The sequence below is a fragment of the Diabrotica virgifera genome, chromosome 8 (assembly GCF_917563875.1).
Source record: "Diabrotica virgifera virgifera chromosome 8, PGI_DIABVI_V3a".
Classification (NCBI taxonomy): Eukaryota; Metazoa; Arthropoda; class Insecta; order Coleoptera; family Chrysomelidae; genus Diabrotica; species Diabrotica virgifera.
This window is the reverse complement of record NC_065450.1, coordinates 212,340,415-212,358,152: the sequence shown is the minus strand read 5'-3', so window position 1 is coordinate 212,358,152 and position 17,738 is coordinate 212,340,415. Positions and strand designations below refer to the sequence as shown.

At 34.4% G+C, this 17,738-nt stretch overlaps 2 protein-coding genes across 2 annotated transcripts in view; one reads left to right on the top strand and one right to left on the bottom strand.

Annotated features, from left to right (window-relative positions):
- LOC114331778 (soluble guanylate cyclase 89Db-like) overlaps nt 1-2,700 on the top strand; it is a 56,131-nt gene extending 53,431 nt beyond the window's left edge. The window contains exons 11-13 of the mRNA XM_050657618.1: nt 899-1,008; nt 1,085-1,174; nt 2,591-2,700. Of these exons, the coding sequence (XP_050513575.1) occupies nt 899-1,008; nt 1,085-1,174; nt 2,591-2,632 (242 nt within the window). The 3' untranslated portion in view covers nt 2,633-2,700. The remainder of the gene's footprint in view (nt 1-898; nt 1,009-1,084; nt 1,175-2,590) is intronic.
- LOC114331779 (trypsin-1-like) overlaps nt 2,657-17,738 on the bottom strand; it is an 81,476-nt gene continuing 66,394 nt past the window's right edge. Inside the window, exons 5-7 of the mRNA XM_028281431.2 lie at nt 12,813-12,988; nt 5,449-5,503; nt 2,657-2,821 (exon numbers count right to left, since the gene is read on the bottom strand). Coding sequence (XP_028137232.1) covers nt 2,700-2,821; nt 5,449-5,503; nt 12,813-12,988 — 353 coding nt within the window. The 3' untranslated portion in view covers nt 2,657-2,699. The remainder of the gene's footprint in view (nt 2,822-5,448; nt 5,504-12,812; nt 12,989-17,738) is intronic.

Below are 17,738 nucleotides of genomic sequence, written 5' to 3'. Positions count from 1 at the left end.
TTTTTACGAATAGCGGGAGCGTCGATAGATTAGAGATGATTCTCGTTAGGAAGCTTTTGACGATCTGCCCCGGCGAGGGGTTCAAATGCGAGTCTCAACAATAACCTGGAGTTTCCAGAAAGGTTACATAAATACTACTTGAATTTTAAGTAATCAGTAGTACAGGGGCGTAACTAATTATTTTAGTGAGCCGTGTATAATATATTTATTGTACAAAAGCTTAAAAGCAAGTAAAGCGGCGGGATCTCTTTATGACACAATCTGGAAGAACAAACGCCTAAGACTAGACACAAAACCAAGAATCTATAAAGCAGCAATTAGACCTATATTGATATACACGGCGGAGACAAGACCTGACACATCTAAAACGAGACGACTACTAGAACCAACAGAGATGAAAATACTTCGACGAATATCAGGGAAAGGTCTGTTGGATAGGGAGAGAAGCGAAAACATAAGAAGATCATGCAACGTAGAAGACATTAATGGATGGGGGACCCAACGGAAACAGAAGTGTAAAGAACACATTAGTAGAATGGCAGAGGATATGATAGTACGAATAGCACGAGATAAGTCACCAAATGAACGAAGAAGTATTGGCAGACCAAGGAAAAGCTGGTGAGATAATTTAAACAATTTAGGAGACTAATATTGAAGAAGAAACAGGCTTTAAAGCGTACATACAAGAAGGAAGAAGAAGAAGGAGATTTTGTACTTCCTTATGTCTTTCCTGTATTTTTTCTTAATTATTTTGTTGATTTCTGATATTTCTATTTTATTAATTGATCGATCTTGCACAAGCGGTTGTCTTTTTTTAACAAATCTTGTGGATTTTTTATTATGTGGAATATATTTAGAAAACAACTGAATTATACTTAAAAATACAATTTTTATTTAGGGATCCACTCAGGCTCTGCTGTAGCTGGAGTAGTTGGTATCAAAGTACCAAGGTACTGCTTCTTTGGAGATACCATTAACACAGCATCCAGAATGCAATCTACAAGTGAGGTAAAGTCTTATTTACTCGTCTCGTGGATCATATTGTTTTATTTTTAGTTTTAATTCTCTCAATATTCAATTTTAGCCTGGCAAAATACACTTATCAACAGATACTCATGATTTGATATCCAAGCATAAGTTCAAAACTGAGAGTCGTGGTCTTGTCACAGTTAAGGTAGGAATATGGTAAAATCTACTGTTTAAATTTTACATATTTTAATTTTTATTTGATGCAACTTATACGTAGATTCGTTCAAACTCCGCCTAAAGTTAGTTTGTGGGTGGATTTAGTTGCTCATAAACTACTGTAGTCGGTCCTGACATGGGGCAAATAAGGACGACCAATATGAGCAACATGCTGACGACTTGTCCTTGTAAAAAGTACCATTGTCAAAATAACCAGTGTACAGCCTAGGATCAGAACTGAAATCCCAAGGTATATGTAACGTACAGGGATATCCAAAAAGGTAAATGAGATTTTTGCAGGAAATACAAGCAATAAACAGTAGGAAATGGATCTGCGAGTAACAACAGAAATTCATAAAAAGGGACAAAGCTCAAAAATCCTGGGATATTTTTCTCAGGTGTGAAAAACGCGAGAAAAGAAGGCAATATCGATTAAAATACTTACATAGAAAATTGTGTAAAAATATAACATCGTGAGAAGCAGTCTCTGACAGTAACTCTTGTGGCTTCCTAAATGTATACTATGTACATGTACATGGAGGTTACCAGCTGGCTAACAATAACAAAAAATAGTCAGAAATCTAATAAATTATGTTATCGTCAACAGAAGATATAAAAATTCTATAATATCATCAAAAACTTATCTAGGAGCGGACATATCCTCCTATCACAATCGGGTTGTCTTGTCGATGTGGCTGAAACTAAAGACTGTAACGAACCCTAGCCCCAAGAAAATTATGGATACAAGGGGCGGCTGAAACAAGACAACACATACGGACGCGAATTTTAAAATAAACGAAGACTTAAGAAAAGTTGAAGAAAACTCTAACGATTGATCATAAATAAGAAATGTTCAAAATGCTCCGGTGTCAGTTGGAAAAGAAACCCTCAATTCACTTGAAAAAAAAACCTTGGTTGACATTAGGCATTTTTGAACTTATACAGAAGGGAAAGACCTGAGTAAGTACAAATAGATCCAGGGAAATCTCACAAAGAAAACTTCAGAGCCAAAAGATAGGTGACTCTCTGACAGATGCAAGGAGAAAATGAAAAAATAAGATCTATATAAAAAGTAGAATAGCTTTAATTTACAGACAAAAAAAAAGAAATGTTAGATAATTGAAATAGTATAATAAATATTATCCTTAAAAATAATAAAGGGGATATTATTAGTGATATGAAGGAGACATTGTGTCACTATTAATTACGTCTACAAACTATTTAATGATGAAAGAGAAGAACTGCCATTAGAAACCACAGGTGCTACCGGATAACCAATATTATGGGAAGAAAAAGTCATATTGACCCCAACTATTGCTCTAGAGCACGTACACGAACACATACAATTTATACTGACTTCATTGTATTTTTTTTTTCGATTAATAATCTTGGTTTCTCATTCTAGGGAAAAGGTAGCATGCAGACTTTCTGGCTACTGGGACGATAAGACAGGGAAAAAATAAAACCAATATTGTAGAATAAATTATATTAAATATAAATAAAATAAATTAGAATTAGCTGTTACAGTAACAAGCGTCTTTTGTGTTGCTTTTGATCCAAGAAATGTATCTGTTGACTCTGGTATACACTCCTGGGTAGTTTGGTTTTGCACAGCCCTCGCCCCAAGAAACAACCCCTAAAAATGAAATAAATAGATAAAAATTTTTATTAAATATTACGATTTGCAAGGTTCAATAGAGCATAATGAACTAAAAACATGTCTCAAATAGAAATGTCTAAAAGTCTTAAATAAATGTGTGGTTGTGAAAATGACTGCGAAATCATTGGCCAAACCGCAGGTCTGGAAGAAGAACGACGTAACTGCAGAAGCAAGTTTCTTCAGGAGAGCAGAAAAACAATTTTTAAATATTTAAAATAGGGTTTAAATAAAGAGTATTCGTCCAAGAGCATCTGTATGGCATTTATTCTAACAAAGATGGCTTTTATTTTCATCCCTATTGGTTTAAATTTCATTATCTTAATTTAATCCCCCTCCTTTCAACCCTATCTACAGTTGCGTCATTCTTCATCTTAAAATTATTAAATATTTAAAATAGTGATTAAATGAAAAGTCATCGTCCAGGAGCATCGGTATGAGATTAATGGTATTTTGTCCCTATTGGTTCGAATTTTATTATCTTAATTTAATCCCCCCATTTTCAACTCTTTCTGCAGTTACGTTATTTTTCATCTAGAACAAGGTCTAAAATAGTACGTATTTCAATAACGACGCAACTACGCTGTAGTGGCTCAGCACATAGTTATAGTTGTGTCGTTTTTGTATCATATGTACAAAATATTTTAGAAGTTAATTACGCAATAAACAGGAATTGACAAAATTTGCAGTTACTACGCCATTTTTCTTCTGGACCGACGAAACTATAGTGAATAAATATAGAACTTCCATGTGTTATAAACTAAAAAACGTTCTATGTTATAAAAACAACGTAAAACATAATATTTTGTTATGTATTTAAGAATATCCAATGTTCTCTACAATATAATACCTTTCATATTAGGTTTCATGCCACCGTTCTGGAATGTCTTGATAAGAAACGATGCGTCAAGATAAATGGTTGTTTATTCAGGAGCTAAAAAAAGGTGAGAAGCTAACTTGAATATATACTAGGTCTTGTACCACTAAACCCCCAACATTTCTTTTGAAAAACTTGATAGAATACACATAAACAGGATAGTAAAACCTCAAAGTTGCCATGAGACCATCTCTCTCTCTCACTCTTGTCGTTTTCCCATTACTGAGGATCGTGATTTCTTCCAATATTCCTAACAATCCAACTAACAATCCTAACTTTCTCCATTGGTCTCTATCTTCAGCTGCTCTAAGAGCTTCGCAGAATGAGTTTCCAGCTGAATGCTTTATTTGGTCAGACTATCTAGTTGGCGATCGTCCTCTTGATGTTCTTCCCGGAACGTTTCCAGAAACAATTAATCTCTCCAAACTGTCGTCACCTCTGCGAACTACATGACCAAAGAATTGCAGAATTGGTTGCAGACATATTGTGGTCAGCCTTTTTTTAATATTGAGTTGGTTTAGAACGGAAATGTTTGTCCTATGGGCTGTCCAAGGTATGCGCAGCATTCTTCTCCAGCACCACATCTCAAAGGCATCAATTTTTTTGGCGGTCGCATGCGCGAAGAGTCCAAGTCTCTCTTTTTCGTTACCCAATTACTCAGAATCGTATTATTTGTAATGTGGTAACGACATTGGGTGGAATGCATAAAAGGTAGAACTGCTAATGCTTCAAGTGTGTACTCCATTTTTGAAGATTTTACTACACTTAAAAAGCATTAAATGTAAGTGTAGTAAAACACTTACAAAGCATTTGTAAGTGTAGTAATGCTTTGTAAGTGTAATAAAATCTTCAAAAATGTAGTACATACTTGAAGCATTAGCAGGTACTACGTTTTATGCATTAAACCCATTATATAATCAACTAAATATTTCCACCATTTTCTATCGTCAGCAGCCCATTCTTTCACAGAATGAACGGCTCGTTGAATGACAGATTTGCTCAGTCCATCGATCGTATGATAGTCCCCTTGCTCCTGGTATTCACCTGAAACGGTTCTGGAGAAAACCAATCTTTCTCAATTATTTTCGTTTCCGCAGGCTACATAAGTTCAAAAAAGCAGGTGCACGAATGCACGATGAACAGTTCCTACCATTGGGAGCTTACCTCTGAATGACCACACTTCCAATGTATCGATTTTCTGGCGCTATTATGACCAAAGAGTCCAAGTTTTGGCATAATACAGAAACACTGAGAAAACTAATGTTTTTCCTACTCATATTTAGTTGTTTCGGAGATAGTTTCATCGTTCCAAATCTTTATCAAACGACTCATTGCGTTTTTGGTCAAATAAATTCGTATTGAAACCTCTTGTTCACATGAAGCTTTCTATTATCTCATATTCATAAAGCGGTATGTCAGTTGTTCAATGTGAAATCTGTCTACTAACACTATAGCTTTCTTTGTCTTCCTTTAAATACTTTTTAGGCCAACTTTCTTGCTTTCGAACTCCACTACTCACAAAACACCCAGCATTAGTTGTAGAACATCGAACAGGAAATCATAAACTCTTCGATAACTGTTTTCCTAAACATTTAAGAGCAAACGTCACTAGAAATTATTTGCAGAGAAGTTTAATTTGTATTAAGAGAACTGTTAAAAATCTTAGATAATCACGGACAATTCAAAAATTGCAAATATTAGTATTTTTAAAATTTTTAACATAACTTACCCACAATTTGGTGGAAAGATCCGTTCTTGGTATGTAGTGGACCCCCACTATCACCCTAAAGTCAAAACAATAGCTATTTGTATAACAAGGGCGGAAAGTGCTACTTTTCCTCCCGAGAATGAAATTTACTGCCCGACGCGTAGCGGAGGGCAGTAATCATTCAAGGGAGGAAAAGGCACTTTACTCCCATGTTATACATATGGTTTTTCCACCTTCCTCAAATAACAAGTCATTTTTTCATTTTTACTTAATTTATTTATGTAACTAACCAACAAAATTTATTAGAACTAAAACTAACAAATAGGTTCCATATAACTGTCAACTGTCAAATATAAGTCAAATTATTAATGTAAACATTGTTAAATCAAAATAACAATTTACTGCTTTTTACCATTCTGCAAAATACAGGGTGTTTTATAAATAAACGTTAAAATGTATAGATACTTACGTAATAGAAAATAGATATTGTACAGGGCGTCAATAAGTTATATTTAATGAATGAAATACCATGACGTCACTTTTCCTTTTCCTCCCTAGGGAGCAAGAGTACTTTTCCTCCCTAGGGAGGAAAAGTACAACTTTTCTCCCTAAAATCAGGTCCGGAAAAGTATACTTTCGGTAGAGGTAGGTGGAAAAACATGTTTCATTAGATAAATGTTGGATTCGGCACTCTCTACTTAATAAATAATGTAAAATTTAACTTCATCTATTAACCCGTTCAAAAATTATTTCTATACCCTGTCTAAATTTTAATGAGTAAAAAATAATGAGGCAATCAAATAAAACCAAAGAATTGGAGAACTGGGAAATATAGAGGAAAACTCCTACTGAATACCACAAAGAGATAAGGAAAGCAAACAGGGAACTTTGGAAGAGATTCTTTTCAAAGATCTCGCACAGGCACCAAGACTACTTAAATGATCTGATGGTGCCACTTCCCAGAATCAACAATTATTGATGAGCAGACTCAGGCTGAAAACCTAGAATGACCTAAAAGTCCTAAACATTGGAATTCTCTGCAATAAACATCAAACCGGAGAATGTAAAGTAAGCCATAAACCACTTTGATTGAACTAAATCTCCAGGAAAAGATTAAATATGTCCTACTCTACTAAAAAAAGGGTTGGACATCTTATTCGTAACAAAGAGACAAAGATATTGATGGCTAGCATACCACTGGATTATATACCAAATACTTAGACAACTGTAGGGTTATCACAACATGGTGTGGTGAACATGGTGTGGTGTGGTGAACATAGTGTGGTGAACATATACAGTATGGTGCAAATGAAATTAATAAATTCGTTATTTCGTAAACCACCAATTTTAAGGAAAAATCCCGAAAAAAGTAGATTTTTATTTTTAAATTGTGATATTTTGGCATATATGTCATACTAGTTACGTCATCCATCTAGGCGTGATGACGTAATGGATAATTTTTTTAAATGAGAATATGCATCGTGTGCTAGCTCATTTAACAGGTTATTAAATTCTCTATTCAGCAGTATAAACATTTATATAATTATTTATACAGGGTGTCAATAATAAATGTTATTTATTTAGTTCAAAATACATTTTACTGTTATCCAAAAACAAAAAAAATGTTTATTTCACAAATAAACATTGCTTTTCGAATAAATTCCATGTTCAAGCCAGCTCCCGCCAGCCACCTGCCACTTGGAAGTTTGAACATGTAATTTAAGCTAAAAGCAATGTTTATTTGTGAAATAAACATTATTTTTTGATTTGTAACAGTAGTAAAATGTATTTTGCCTGAAATAAATTACATACATTCCTCTTTTTTTTTGTCAAATAACTAAATTAATTAAATTTTTTTTGGACACTCTGTATAAATAAGTATGTAAATGTTTATATTACTGGATAGAAAATTTAATAACCTTTCAAATGAGCTAGCACACGATGCCTATTCTCATTTAAAAAAATCATCCATTACGTCATCATGCCTAGATGGATGACGTAACTAGTATGACATATATGCCAAAATATCATAATTTAAAAACAAAAATCGACCTTTAAAAATAAAAACAGCATCAATAGTAATATCCGCTACTTTACGCAACTGGATCAAAGCAATGCTGAAAAATAGGCTGATTCTAACAGACCTCCAAAGCGAGAAGATTTTGGACAAAACAGCTAAAGTGTTTCCACTGAGGGGGGTGCTTTCTTTCCTCCTCTGGTCACTTGGTGTATGACTTCATCTCGCTTCTGGATGCTCAGAGGCAAGAAATGTAGACCTGTACGGATGATCTGGTGATTATGGTTAAAGAAAAATATGAGAATGTTCTATCCGGCACTCCAAATAACATTAAATATCCTTAATACGTAGTGCGATAGGAAATAACCCTCTGTCAGTCCAAGTAAGATAGTAGTAGTCAGTGTCACAAGGAGACGGAATCTAGATAACGTCTCAATGCCCATTCTGTGTGGAGAGACTGTGAATGAAGTCAAATATCTTGGACTAATACTAGACAAGCGGTTTACATGGAACGCCTATTTGGTAAGAATAGCGAACACAGCAAATCTTTTTCTTTAACATATCGAAGGATATGTGGGAAAACATAGTGTATGACGATGACGAGACGGCAAAACACGTTCTGTGCAATTGCCTAGGGTTAGAGAGGATAAGATTCACTACATTTAAGTATTATCAACTCAAGCCCCAGGGCTTCGTAGGAGTGTCGCTCAAGTCCATAATAGACTGGGATGAAGGGACAAGAAACCACTCATATTGAGTCTAAGGGTAAGAACAGAACAAGTGGGTCGCGGTGGAGGTGAAGGTCGCGGTCGATGTCGATATCCATGTAAAACAAACACATTGTAGTGAATGGAAGAGAACAGAGCAGGTAAGTCGCAGTGGAAGTTTAGCGCGATGCCATCCAGGAGGTTTACATCGATGCTTTTGAAAATAAAATTAGTTTGTTTTACATGGATGTCTACTGCGCGGCCTACAAAGATGTTTCCCTGTGATTGGTCCGTTCGAAGCCAAGTTGTCATTACCTGCACTATCTGAGTTGATACTTTTTATATAATCCCTTTTTTGTATTCAGTTTATTTTTGAATTTCTTCTTCTTCTTAAACTTCCCTCTCCTATCGGAGGTTGGATATCATAATGACTATGGTCACTTTGTTGGCTGCTGCTCTGAATAGTTGTAATGAACTACAGTTAAACCATTCTCTAAGGTTCCTCAGCCAGGAGATGCGTCTTCTTCCTATGCCTCTTCTTCCTTGGATCCTTCCTTGCATAATAATTCTCAGCAACTCATATTTTTCTCCTCTGGTAATGTGACCCAAATATTCCAGTTTCCTAGTTTTTATACTTTTCATAATTTCTAACTCCTTATTTAAACGTCATAGCACTTCAACATTGGTAAACCTTTGAACCCACTGAATTTTCAATATTCTTCTGTAACACCACATTTCGAACGCTTCTATTCTTCTTATGTGTTGTCTCTTCAATGTCCAAGCTTCCATTCCGTATAGCAATATAGAAAATATGTAGCATCTTAGAGCCCTCAATCTGAGAGGCAACTGAAGGTCTTTGTTTGTAAGCAGTGTCTTCATTTTTATAAATGCTTGCCTTGCAGTTTCAATTCGGAATTTAATTTCTTTGCTTTGGTCATTTTTGTCATCAACCCAGGTTCCCAGATATTTGTATGTCTTAACTTTTTCTATTTGGGTTTGCTCTATCATTAACCTTTCATTTCCATGTTCTGTTTTTGAGACAATCATAAATTTAGTTTTTTTCTTGTTTATTTTTAGTCCGTATCGAATGCAATATTCGTTAATTCTATTTATCAATTCTTGTAGTGATTCCAGGGTGTCTGCCATTATAACGGTGTCATCAGCGAATCTGATGTTATTTACTATTCTTCCGTTTATAGAGATTCCATCACTTAGCTTCGCTATCGCTTCCTGAAATATGGCTTCACTGTACAGGTTAAACAGTAGCGGCGACAGAACACAACCCTGTCTTACTCCTCTCTTTATATCAATATTCTCGGACTCCTGTTCTTCTATCTTTATATTGGCCTTTTGATTCCAATACAGATTGATGATAATTCGTAAATCTCGTCTGTCTATATCTCTGTTTTTCACTAATTCTATTAGTTTTTCATGTCGGACCCTGTCGAACGCTTTTTCGAAGTCGATGAAACAGGAATAAATATCCAGGTTCATATCTAAACATCTTTGAGAGAGGACATTAAACGCAAACAATGCCTCTCTTGTTCCAAGTCCTTTGCGGAACCCAAATTGGGTATCATCCATATCATATTCTAGCTTTCTGTATAATCTTCCATGAATCACCTTTAGAAATATTTTGAGGGTATGGCTTATTAGTGATATTGTCCTATAGTCCGAACAATCTTTGGCGTATATTGTTTTTGGTATTGTTACAAAGGTGGACACCAACCATTTCTGAGGGATTTTTCCGGTTTTATATACTTCATTAAACAGATCCAGTAGTACCGGTAGAGTTTCATCGTCTAGACATTTCAGTAATTCCGCAGGAATTTGGTCTGGACCTACAGTTTTTCCGTTTTTTGCGTTTCGTGTTGCTTGTTCGATTTCCTCCATTATGATCTCTGGTCCCGTTTCGCTGTCGATTTCTTCCGGTTCTTGTCTATTATCCTCAAACAGATCTGTTATGTATGTCTTCCACTTTTTTAATTTCTCTTTGACTTCTATAATAATTTTTCCATTTATGTCTTTAAGAAGGCCATCTCTCTTTTTTCGCTGTGTATTTGTGATTTCCTTTATTTTCTTGTGCATGTTAAAGCTATCATACTTTTTAGAATATTCTTCTATTTCACTACATTGATTTGCCAGCCAGGTGGATTTGGCCTCTTTTATTTTCTTTCCTATTAATCTCTGGATTTCCTTGTATTTTGCCTTACTCCTGCCTTTATGTTTCCTTCTTTCCTCCATTAGCTCTAGGATTTCTGAAGTCATCCATCTCTGTTTTTTTATTATTTTTGTGGGTAATATCTTCTTTCCTGCCTCTACTAACGTTTCTTGTATCACGTTCCATTTGTCATTTACATTTGTTGTCTTTATCACATCTTGTTTGATTTTCTTTAAGTTATCATTTATTTCCTTTTAGCCTCTGACGTACAGGTTCTTCTTTTATATTTGAGACATCAAATCGTGGTATATTTGTTTGTTTTTGGATCTTTTTCAGTTTTATCTTCATTACGCCTACTAATGGATTATGATCTGAATTTATGTCAGCTCCGGGGTATGTTCTCACAGAATTTATAGTGTTTTTATATCTGGATTTGATTAAAATGTAATCTATCTGGTTTCTTACAATGTGATCTTCCGAATCCGCCGGTGATATCCAGGTATAAAGTCTTCTTTTAGGTAATTTAAATAAGGTATCCATTACTACTATCTCCTCGCTTTGGCAGAATTCAACAAGTCTGTCCCCCCTTTCATTTCTTTCTCCCAAGCCAAATTCTCCCACACATCCATCCACTTTTCCTTTTCCAATCTTGGCGTTGAAATCTCCAATCACCAACAATATGTCATTTTTTTTTGTGGATCTTATGATTTCGTTCAATTGCATGTAGAACCTTTCTATATCGGCCACATCTTTGTCCGCAGTAGGTTCATATATTTGGACAACGTTTATCTTTTTAGAGAATGTTTGTAACTGAATCATCATAAATCTTTCTGAGTAGGGGGTAAAGCCAACGACAGATTTATTTGTCTCTTTGTCTACAAGTATGGCAACTCCATATCGATGTCTTGGATCATTGTTACCAACGTAATATATTATGCCGTTGTTTGTGTTTAGTTTTCCTGAATCGGGCCATTGAACGTCGCTGATACCGAATATATTTATCTTAAGGCGATCCATTTCAGCTGTTAGGTTATCGAGCTTACCTGGTTGATACAAACTCTTCACGTTCCATGTGGCCAGTCTTAGGGTTCTTCCTTTTTCTATTTTTTCTGAACCAATGGTTTTCTTGGTTTCCTTCTGATTATGAGGGTTTCGTTTGCTGACGACCTGAGAGGCCTCATATTCTTCAAGTGTACCTCTCCTGCCGGATCTTGGTATCCGACTTCCATGATCAGTAAGGTGTCTTTGGGCTTTCTCAAATGCCATTATGATTGTCTAGGAATGCCATTTTAGACCTTTAATACAGTGGTTTTCCGTTCCCTTCCGTATCCTTATGCCGTTGACCACTTCATTGGTTCATCCGCCTTTAGGGCCAATTTCTTGACCCTAGGACAAAAGAGTGCCCTGCCACTTACCAACTCATCCGCCCGAAGCCGTTGGTCAGTACGTGGGGGATTGCTTATACCGGCAATCATTCGGTGAAGAGTATGTAGTAGAAAGAAATATAGTGACCCGTCTGCCCTCGGAAACCTAATAGCCATTCGGGGTCGGAAGAAACAAGAGTTAACCAAGAGAGGCTGATAGGAAAGATTAAAGACATTTCACTCAAGACTAGTTGAAAATGAGTAAAATGTGAAGGCCCTTACGATCCGCCAGGTGCGTTTCATAAGCGTATGAGTATTGGTACACTTTGTATTCCCGCTCATACTTCGGGGTGTTGACTACAGGCTGTATGGCTCGTCCAGCATGCCATAGCAGGGAGGATAGGATGGACGCCATTTTACAATGTAGACATCCCAGCTCCATGGCCTGACCGAATTCCTGCCTGACAGAATTTCTAAAGTAATTAAATTCAGTAAATTTTTGAAATATGAAGGAGGATCTGATTATTTACAGCTGACATTTCATCACTATCATCACTTGACTGACGCAACATCGCAAAAGCACAGTCTTTTTGTCATTCTTTCATTGAACTACTTCACTTAATAGTGGTTCTAGCTCGACTGACAGCGCAGGTGACCTCCTTGCTATGTGCTGTCGACATCGACCGCGACTTAACTAGTAGCATCCACCGCGACCTACACCTCCACCTCGACCCACTTGTTCTGTTGTTACCAACATAACCTAAACGAAAATAAATAAAATATAGATTTTTAGAATAGATTTAGTTTTGTATAGTTTTTATTCTGAAATTCTATCCGAACTATAATAAATTTGGGGATTATAAATTTTTCTTATTTTTTTTTTTTGAAATTCAAACGAAATGTTTTGCAGCAATTATTTGTCTTCGTGTTCTGATAGCTTTGGTAGAAGTTATAGTTTTGAGTGGAATTTATATTCAACCATCAAACCTAAATTTTTAATTTTTATCGTCCATGTTATTACACTTACCTAAAACTGTTTTTATCCCTTTGAGGAACAAGTTGTTTGTGCACCTTTTTTTTAACATTATTCCTACTAATTCAAATAACTAGTGTTTTTATAATATTTTTTGACATACCTGACAAGAATCCTTTAATCCTCCCTGATAACCGGCACACAGCATGTTATCCGTTATCTTGTTTCCGTATCCCGTTTTTCTGCAATCGATGTTCGACATGATGGGCACTTTGACTTCTCTCAGCTTGTTGGAAGTTTGTCCGTTCTGTTTGGTAGCTCCCCAGCCAGTCGCTATTCCTGAAATACGAGTTTTGCGAACTGTGAAAATTGTCATTGAGGAATGTTTATTGGTTTGGGTCATCCAAATGTAATATAAGGGGTGTGGGGAATCAATTTTGCAATGGGTTTAAAGTTAGCCTTCGATTAATGAATGACTTTAATGAAATGTTTTGTGGCAAAACATAAAAATTGTCCTTATGTTGAGGGAATGATAATGTTATGAAGAGGAAGATAAAATTTGATTTAATTAATAATATCAGTTGATACACATTTAGTAGAGCTTAAATGATTAGTTTAAAAATTATATATGAAGGGTAGAGGGAAAAAACAGGCAGTCACATTTTTTAAAATTGAGTTTTCGGCGCCATTCTGTACTAAACCATCAGAAGTCATTATTCTAGTTGTAAAAATGCAAAATATAGCCTTAGTACATAGTTATTAACATTTGAAAATATACCGTACCGTACTGTACCCTTCATATACATACAATTCATATCTTTGAACTTTCAACACATGACGCAAGTATTGTATTTTCCTCTTTTTGATCATGCTTAGTAATTCTGTTTCTTTACTCATGCGAAGAAGTACCTCACCGTTGGTAACTGTTTTGCTTTTAACTTTACTTTTTATCTATTCTTTTTCCTGCTTTAGAGTTCATTGTCCAACTTATACAACCATGCAGCAAGACAGAGACAACATAAAATCTACATAATCATTCGGATTCTAAGCTCTAGCTTAGGTCTGATCTTGTAAACTATTTTCATGTTCATATTATATACAGATTCGGAAAAAGTTTATGGTTGGCATTACAAAATAGCGCGAGAGATCTAATGAAGATATTAACATTATGTATTCACTTAATAGACAAAGATCACAAACATATTTGCCTCTAGTCCCCTCTCCACATTGTGCGTGAATGCGAATCAGTTAGACTGAATAAAGCCGATTGTTTCGATCAAATCAAACGCTTCAAAGTAAGAAGGCTCATTTATTTTTTTCCAAGTGTGAGAGTAAAAATTCAAGAAGCCGACTGTTTACAAAACTGCAGAAAGGGTACAAATAATAAAATGGTACTTTGGGGGCCATTATGTACAAAATACTATTAATTTATTTATTATAGCTTATTCATCAATTTGAAAAGTTTGGGTGTACTAATAACAAATTTAAAAACTGCTGCTCGTCAGATCAATCTAGGGAAAAGAAAATTATTCAGGATTCAGAAATTAGAGAAATTCTAATTCTCTTCATTTGAGTATCTGCTTGTGTACGCAGTATCCACAAAAGTGGAATGTTTGGGATGTAATTTTGGGAGAGCATATTATTGGTCCTTTTTTATTTGAAGGTTTAAACAAAGTAAAATATCAGGGACGTCATTTGGCAGAGTCAAGGGGGCATTTGCACCCCCCTGACCCTCAAAATGACTCAAATTTACAAAAACTATGTATTAGTAAAGTCGTCCCAGGAACGCAACTCATAAATATTGGCAATATCATTTTAAAGTCTTCTACTTTAAAATGTATCATATGTATCTGAATTGCCGATATAAATGAGTCAAATTAAATAAATTATTAGAAGAATTTCTTTTACTTAGCAACAATATTTTTGTTTATTTTAGTAGTATTTTGTACTTTGACAACGAAACCCGATTTGGGCTTCGAAACGTTAATAAAATCATTTTTTTGGTAAAATTGTGGCTTATTTCCCATTAAATATAGTTTATTTTAGGCACTAGTGAACCAAAGAAGAGGATTGGTGCTAGAGCACCATATTTAAAGACTGTTACTCCCTCAAAGGACTTTTTCAGATCGCTTTTATCTCAAACTGAAATAATCTACCTTCCACAATTTCAAATTTTTTTTATTGACATAATTTGTTACTATATTTTAATCTTGTACTATTTTTGTTTCCTTGAAAAAAAAAAACAAACGTCCTGATGTAATGAAGCATTTAATTGCTACCATTTTCAGCACAATAATATAACAAATCATTTTATATTGTTGTATTATTATTATAAGTACCTTATTATCATTTTCTATTAAGCCAATAAAAATTTTCCAATATTATGTGCCTCTAATTTAACTACATCCTGTGAAAGGAAATTAAAAACTCTGCTATGTATTTACAGCTTTTTTGTACACTTAAGTAAACAGTAAACAAATTTCAACGAACAAGTAAGCTAATGAGAATAGATATTGATATAGTCTGGGTAAATTACGAACATACTTGGCAATAAAGGAATTTGAACGAATTTTTCCACGTCATAACCATCTTACTTGTGTCTGCAATACAAGAGTTTTGAACTTGCCGCTCATATCTTCACACATGAAGGAGATAATTTTGAATTAAGCTTCCTAGTCTCTATGAAGGTAATAACGTTCATAGCATCTAATAAAACAGATTTTCTGAGATCACAAAATTCAGCCGCTAAATATTGCATTAATGGCTCCTCTTAAAACTTATTACTCACAAGAGATTGAAAGTTGGCTCAGGAACCATCCTGGAAGAGAGCGATCGCCAGCTATCAAGTCTGAGAGTTGCTTGAAAACGCATTATGTAAGATACAGCTGAAATCGTTACAAACGGCTTTCAAAAAAGCGCTGTATTTCCGTTTGATGAGAACATTTTTCGAGACCACGAATATATATATTATTATATATATATTATTCTTATTATTATTATTAAAAGAATATATTATTAAAAGAATATATTATTATTAAAAGAATATATTATTCTTTTTTAAAGTTTTATGTAGAATTATTTAAATTAATAGGGGGTCAAATTTAATCTAGTAAGTCTTATGTGAAAGATTTATCCTTTAACTTTGTAGAAAATAATCCTATAGATCTTCATTAGTGATTGAATGACCTCAGCAGTTAAAAAAGTATTTTTTTTGCAAAAATGACCACTTTCTAATTATTTAAACAATGATCCCCCTGCATGATTTGGATACTTTTTTGAAAATATCTTTTGTACCCACCTAAACTTTGATATAAAATTTGTTTCAACCTGTACGAATTTACATTTTGATTTACATGTAGTGTAATTTTATTTTACTAGACTAAGGGCCGGTTGTTCGAACGCTAATCAACAATGATCATTATCAAATAATTAATTACTGTCAATGTCAATTGTTAAAACATAATTAATTACAATTCTGAGACTATAATCAATTAATATAACAATAATTATTAATAAAAAATCAATGGGAAAATCCCAATAGTTGGCTGTATACCATTGGTTGTTTAATAATTATTAACATAATTAATAATAAATCTCATAATTGTAATTAATTATGTTTTCAGCGACCCAAACAAAGTTGACATTGACAGTTTTGGTGACAGTAATTAAATATTTAATAATGATCATTGTTGATTAGCGTTCGAACAACCGGCCCTTAGGGCCGGTTGTTCGAACGCTAATCAAAAATGATCATTATCAAATATTTAATTACTGTCACAACTGTCAATGTCAACTTTAATTGGGTTGCTGAAAACATAATTATTGGCTACAATTATGAAATTAATTAATCAATTATGTTAATAATTGTTATGTTAATTGATTAACTAATCTCATAATTATAATCAATTATGTTTTCAGCAACACAACCAAAGTTGACATTGACAGTTGGTGACCGTAATTAATTATTTGATAGTGATCATTGTTGATTAGCGTTCGAACAACCGGCCCTTAAAATACTAGATTAAAATATAAATTTATTGAATTAAAATTGCAAAAATGCTTGTGCAAATTCCAGGAAATAACAATTAAAGAGAAGGAAGGAGAATCATAATCAATAAATAAGTACTATATATTTTAATATAACAAACTTTAATATATACACACAACCAAACTTATATGGAATCATCATGTATTTCAAAAGCAATATTTATTTCTTTTGAAAAAACTTGTTATTGTTGCAATGAATAAAGGTTTTTATGGAAAATAAATAAATCGATAAGACAATCAGATAGTACAGCTCGGTAAGGTATACCTTATTTGCTTGAGTTACAAATTAGACGAAAATAAATAAACTAACTTGTGCGTCCAAAAACGAAAATATGCCTCATGTGGGGTTATAGAACTTACAACGGGGAAAGATATTGGTCTTGTGGAGAAAGTAATGTTCTCAGAGGGACCTATCTGTAGAGCTTTGTGTTCTGTCCAAAACCTATGCTAGGTAACAAGAACTAGAAAAGCTTAAAAATAAAGCAAGGAAAAGTCGCCAAAAAGTAATAATGGCTCGCCACGATCGTTTAATTGTCCAGTCAGCTGGAAAACACCCAACCATTTCTCATCTGCAGCTCCAAAGGCAGCTTTTGGAAGCTACAGGTGTAACTTTTTCAGTTGAAACGGTAAGAAGAAGAGTTCGTACCAAGAAGTACACAGCAGGAGACAGTTATGAGTTCCCGAGTTATCCAGGCAGCACAATATTGATCGTATAAATTGGTGTCTTCACCGCCAAAACTAGAACATTGGGAATTAAAAAAATGTGCTATTTTCAGAAAAAGTCAGGATTGGTGTAAAATCATGTCAGATCTGTTCACAAATCTAAAAGGGGAAGTATAATGTTCTGGAGAGGAATTGTGATCCGTAAAAAACTCCTTTAATTTTCATCCAATCAACTTTAACTGCTCACAGATAACCTGTAGTTAGGCTCTGGAGAGATGCAACAGGAGAAAATTGAATTCTCATACATGGTAATGTACCTTAAAATACCATTAGAGTGACTAGAGACATTATTGGAGAAGATATCCCTTGATTGGAGTGG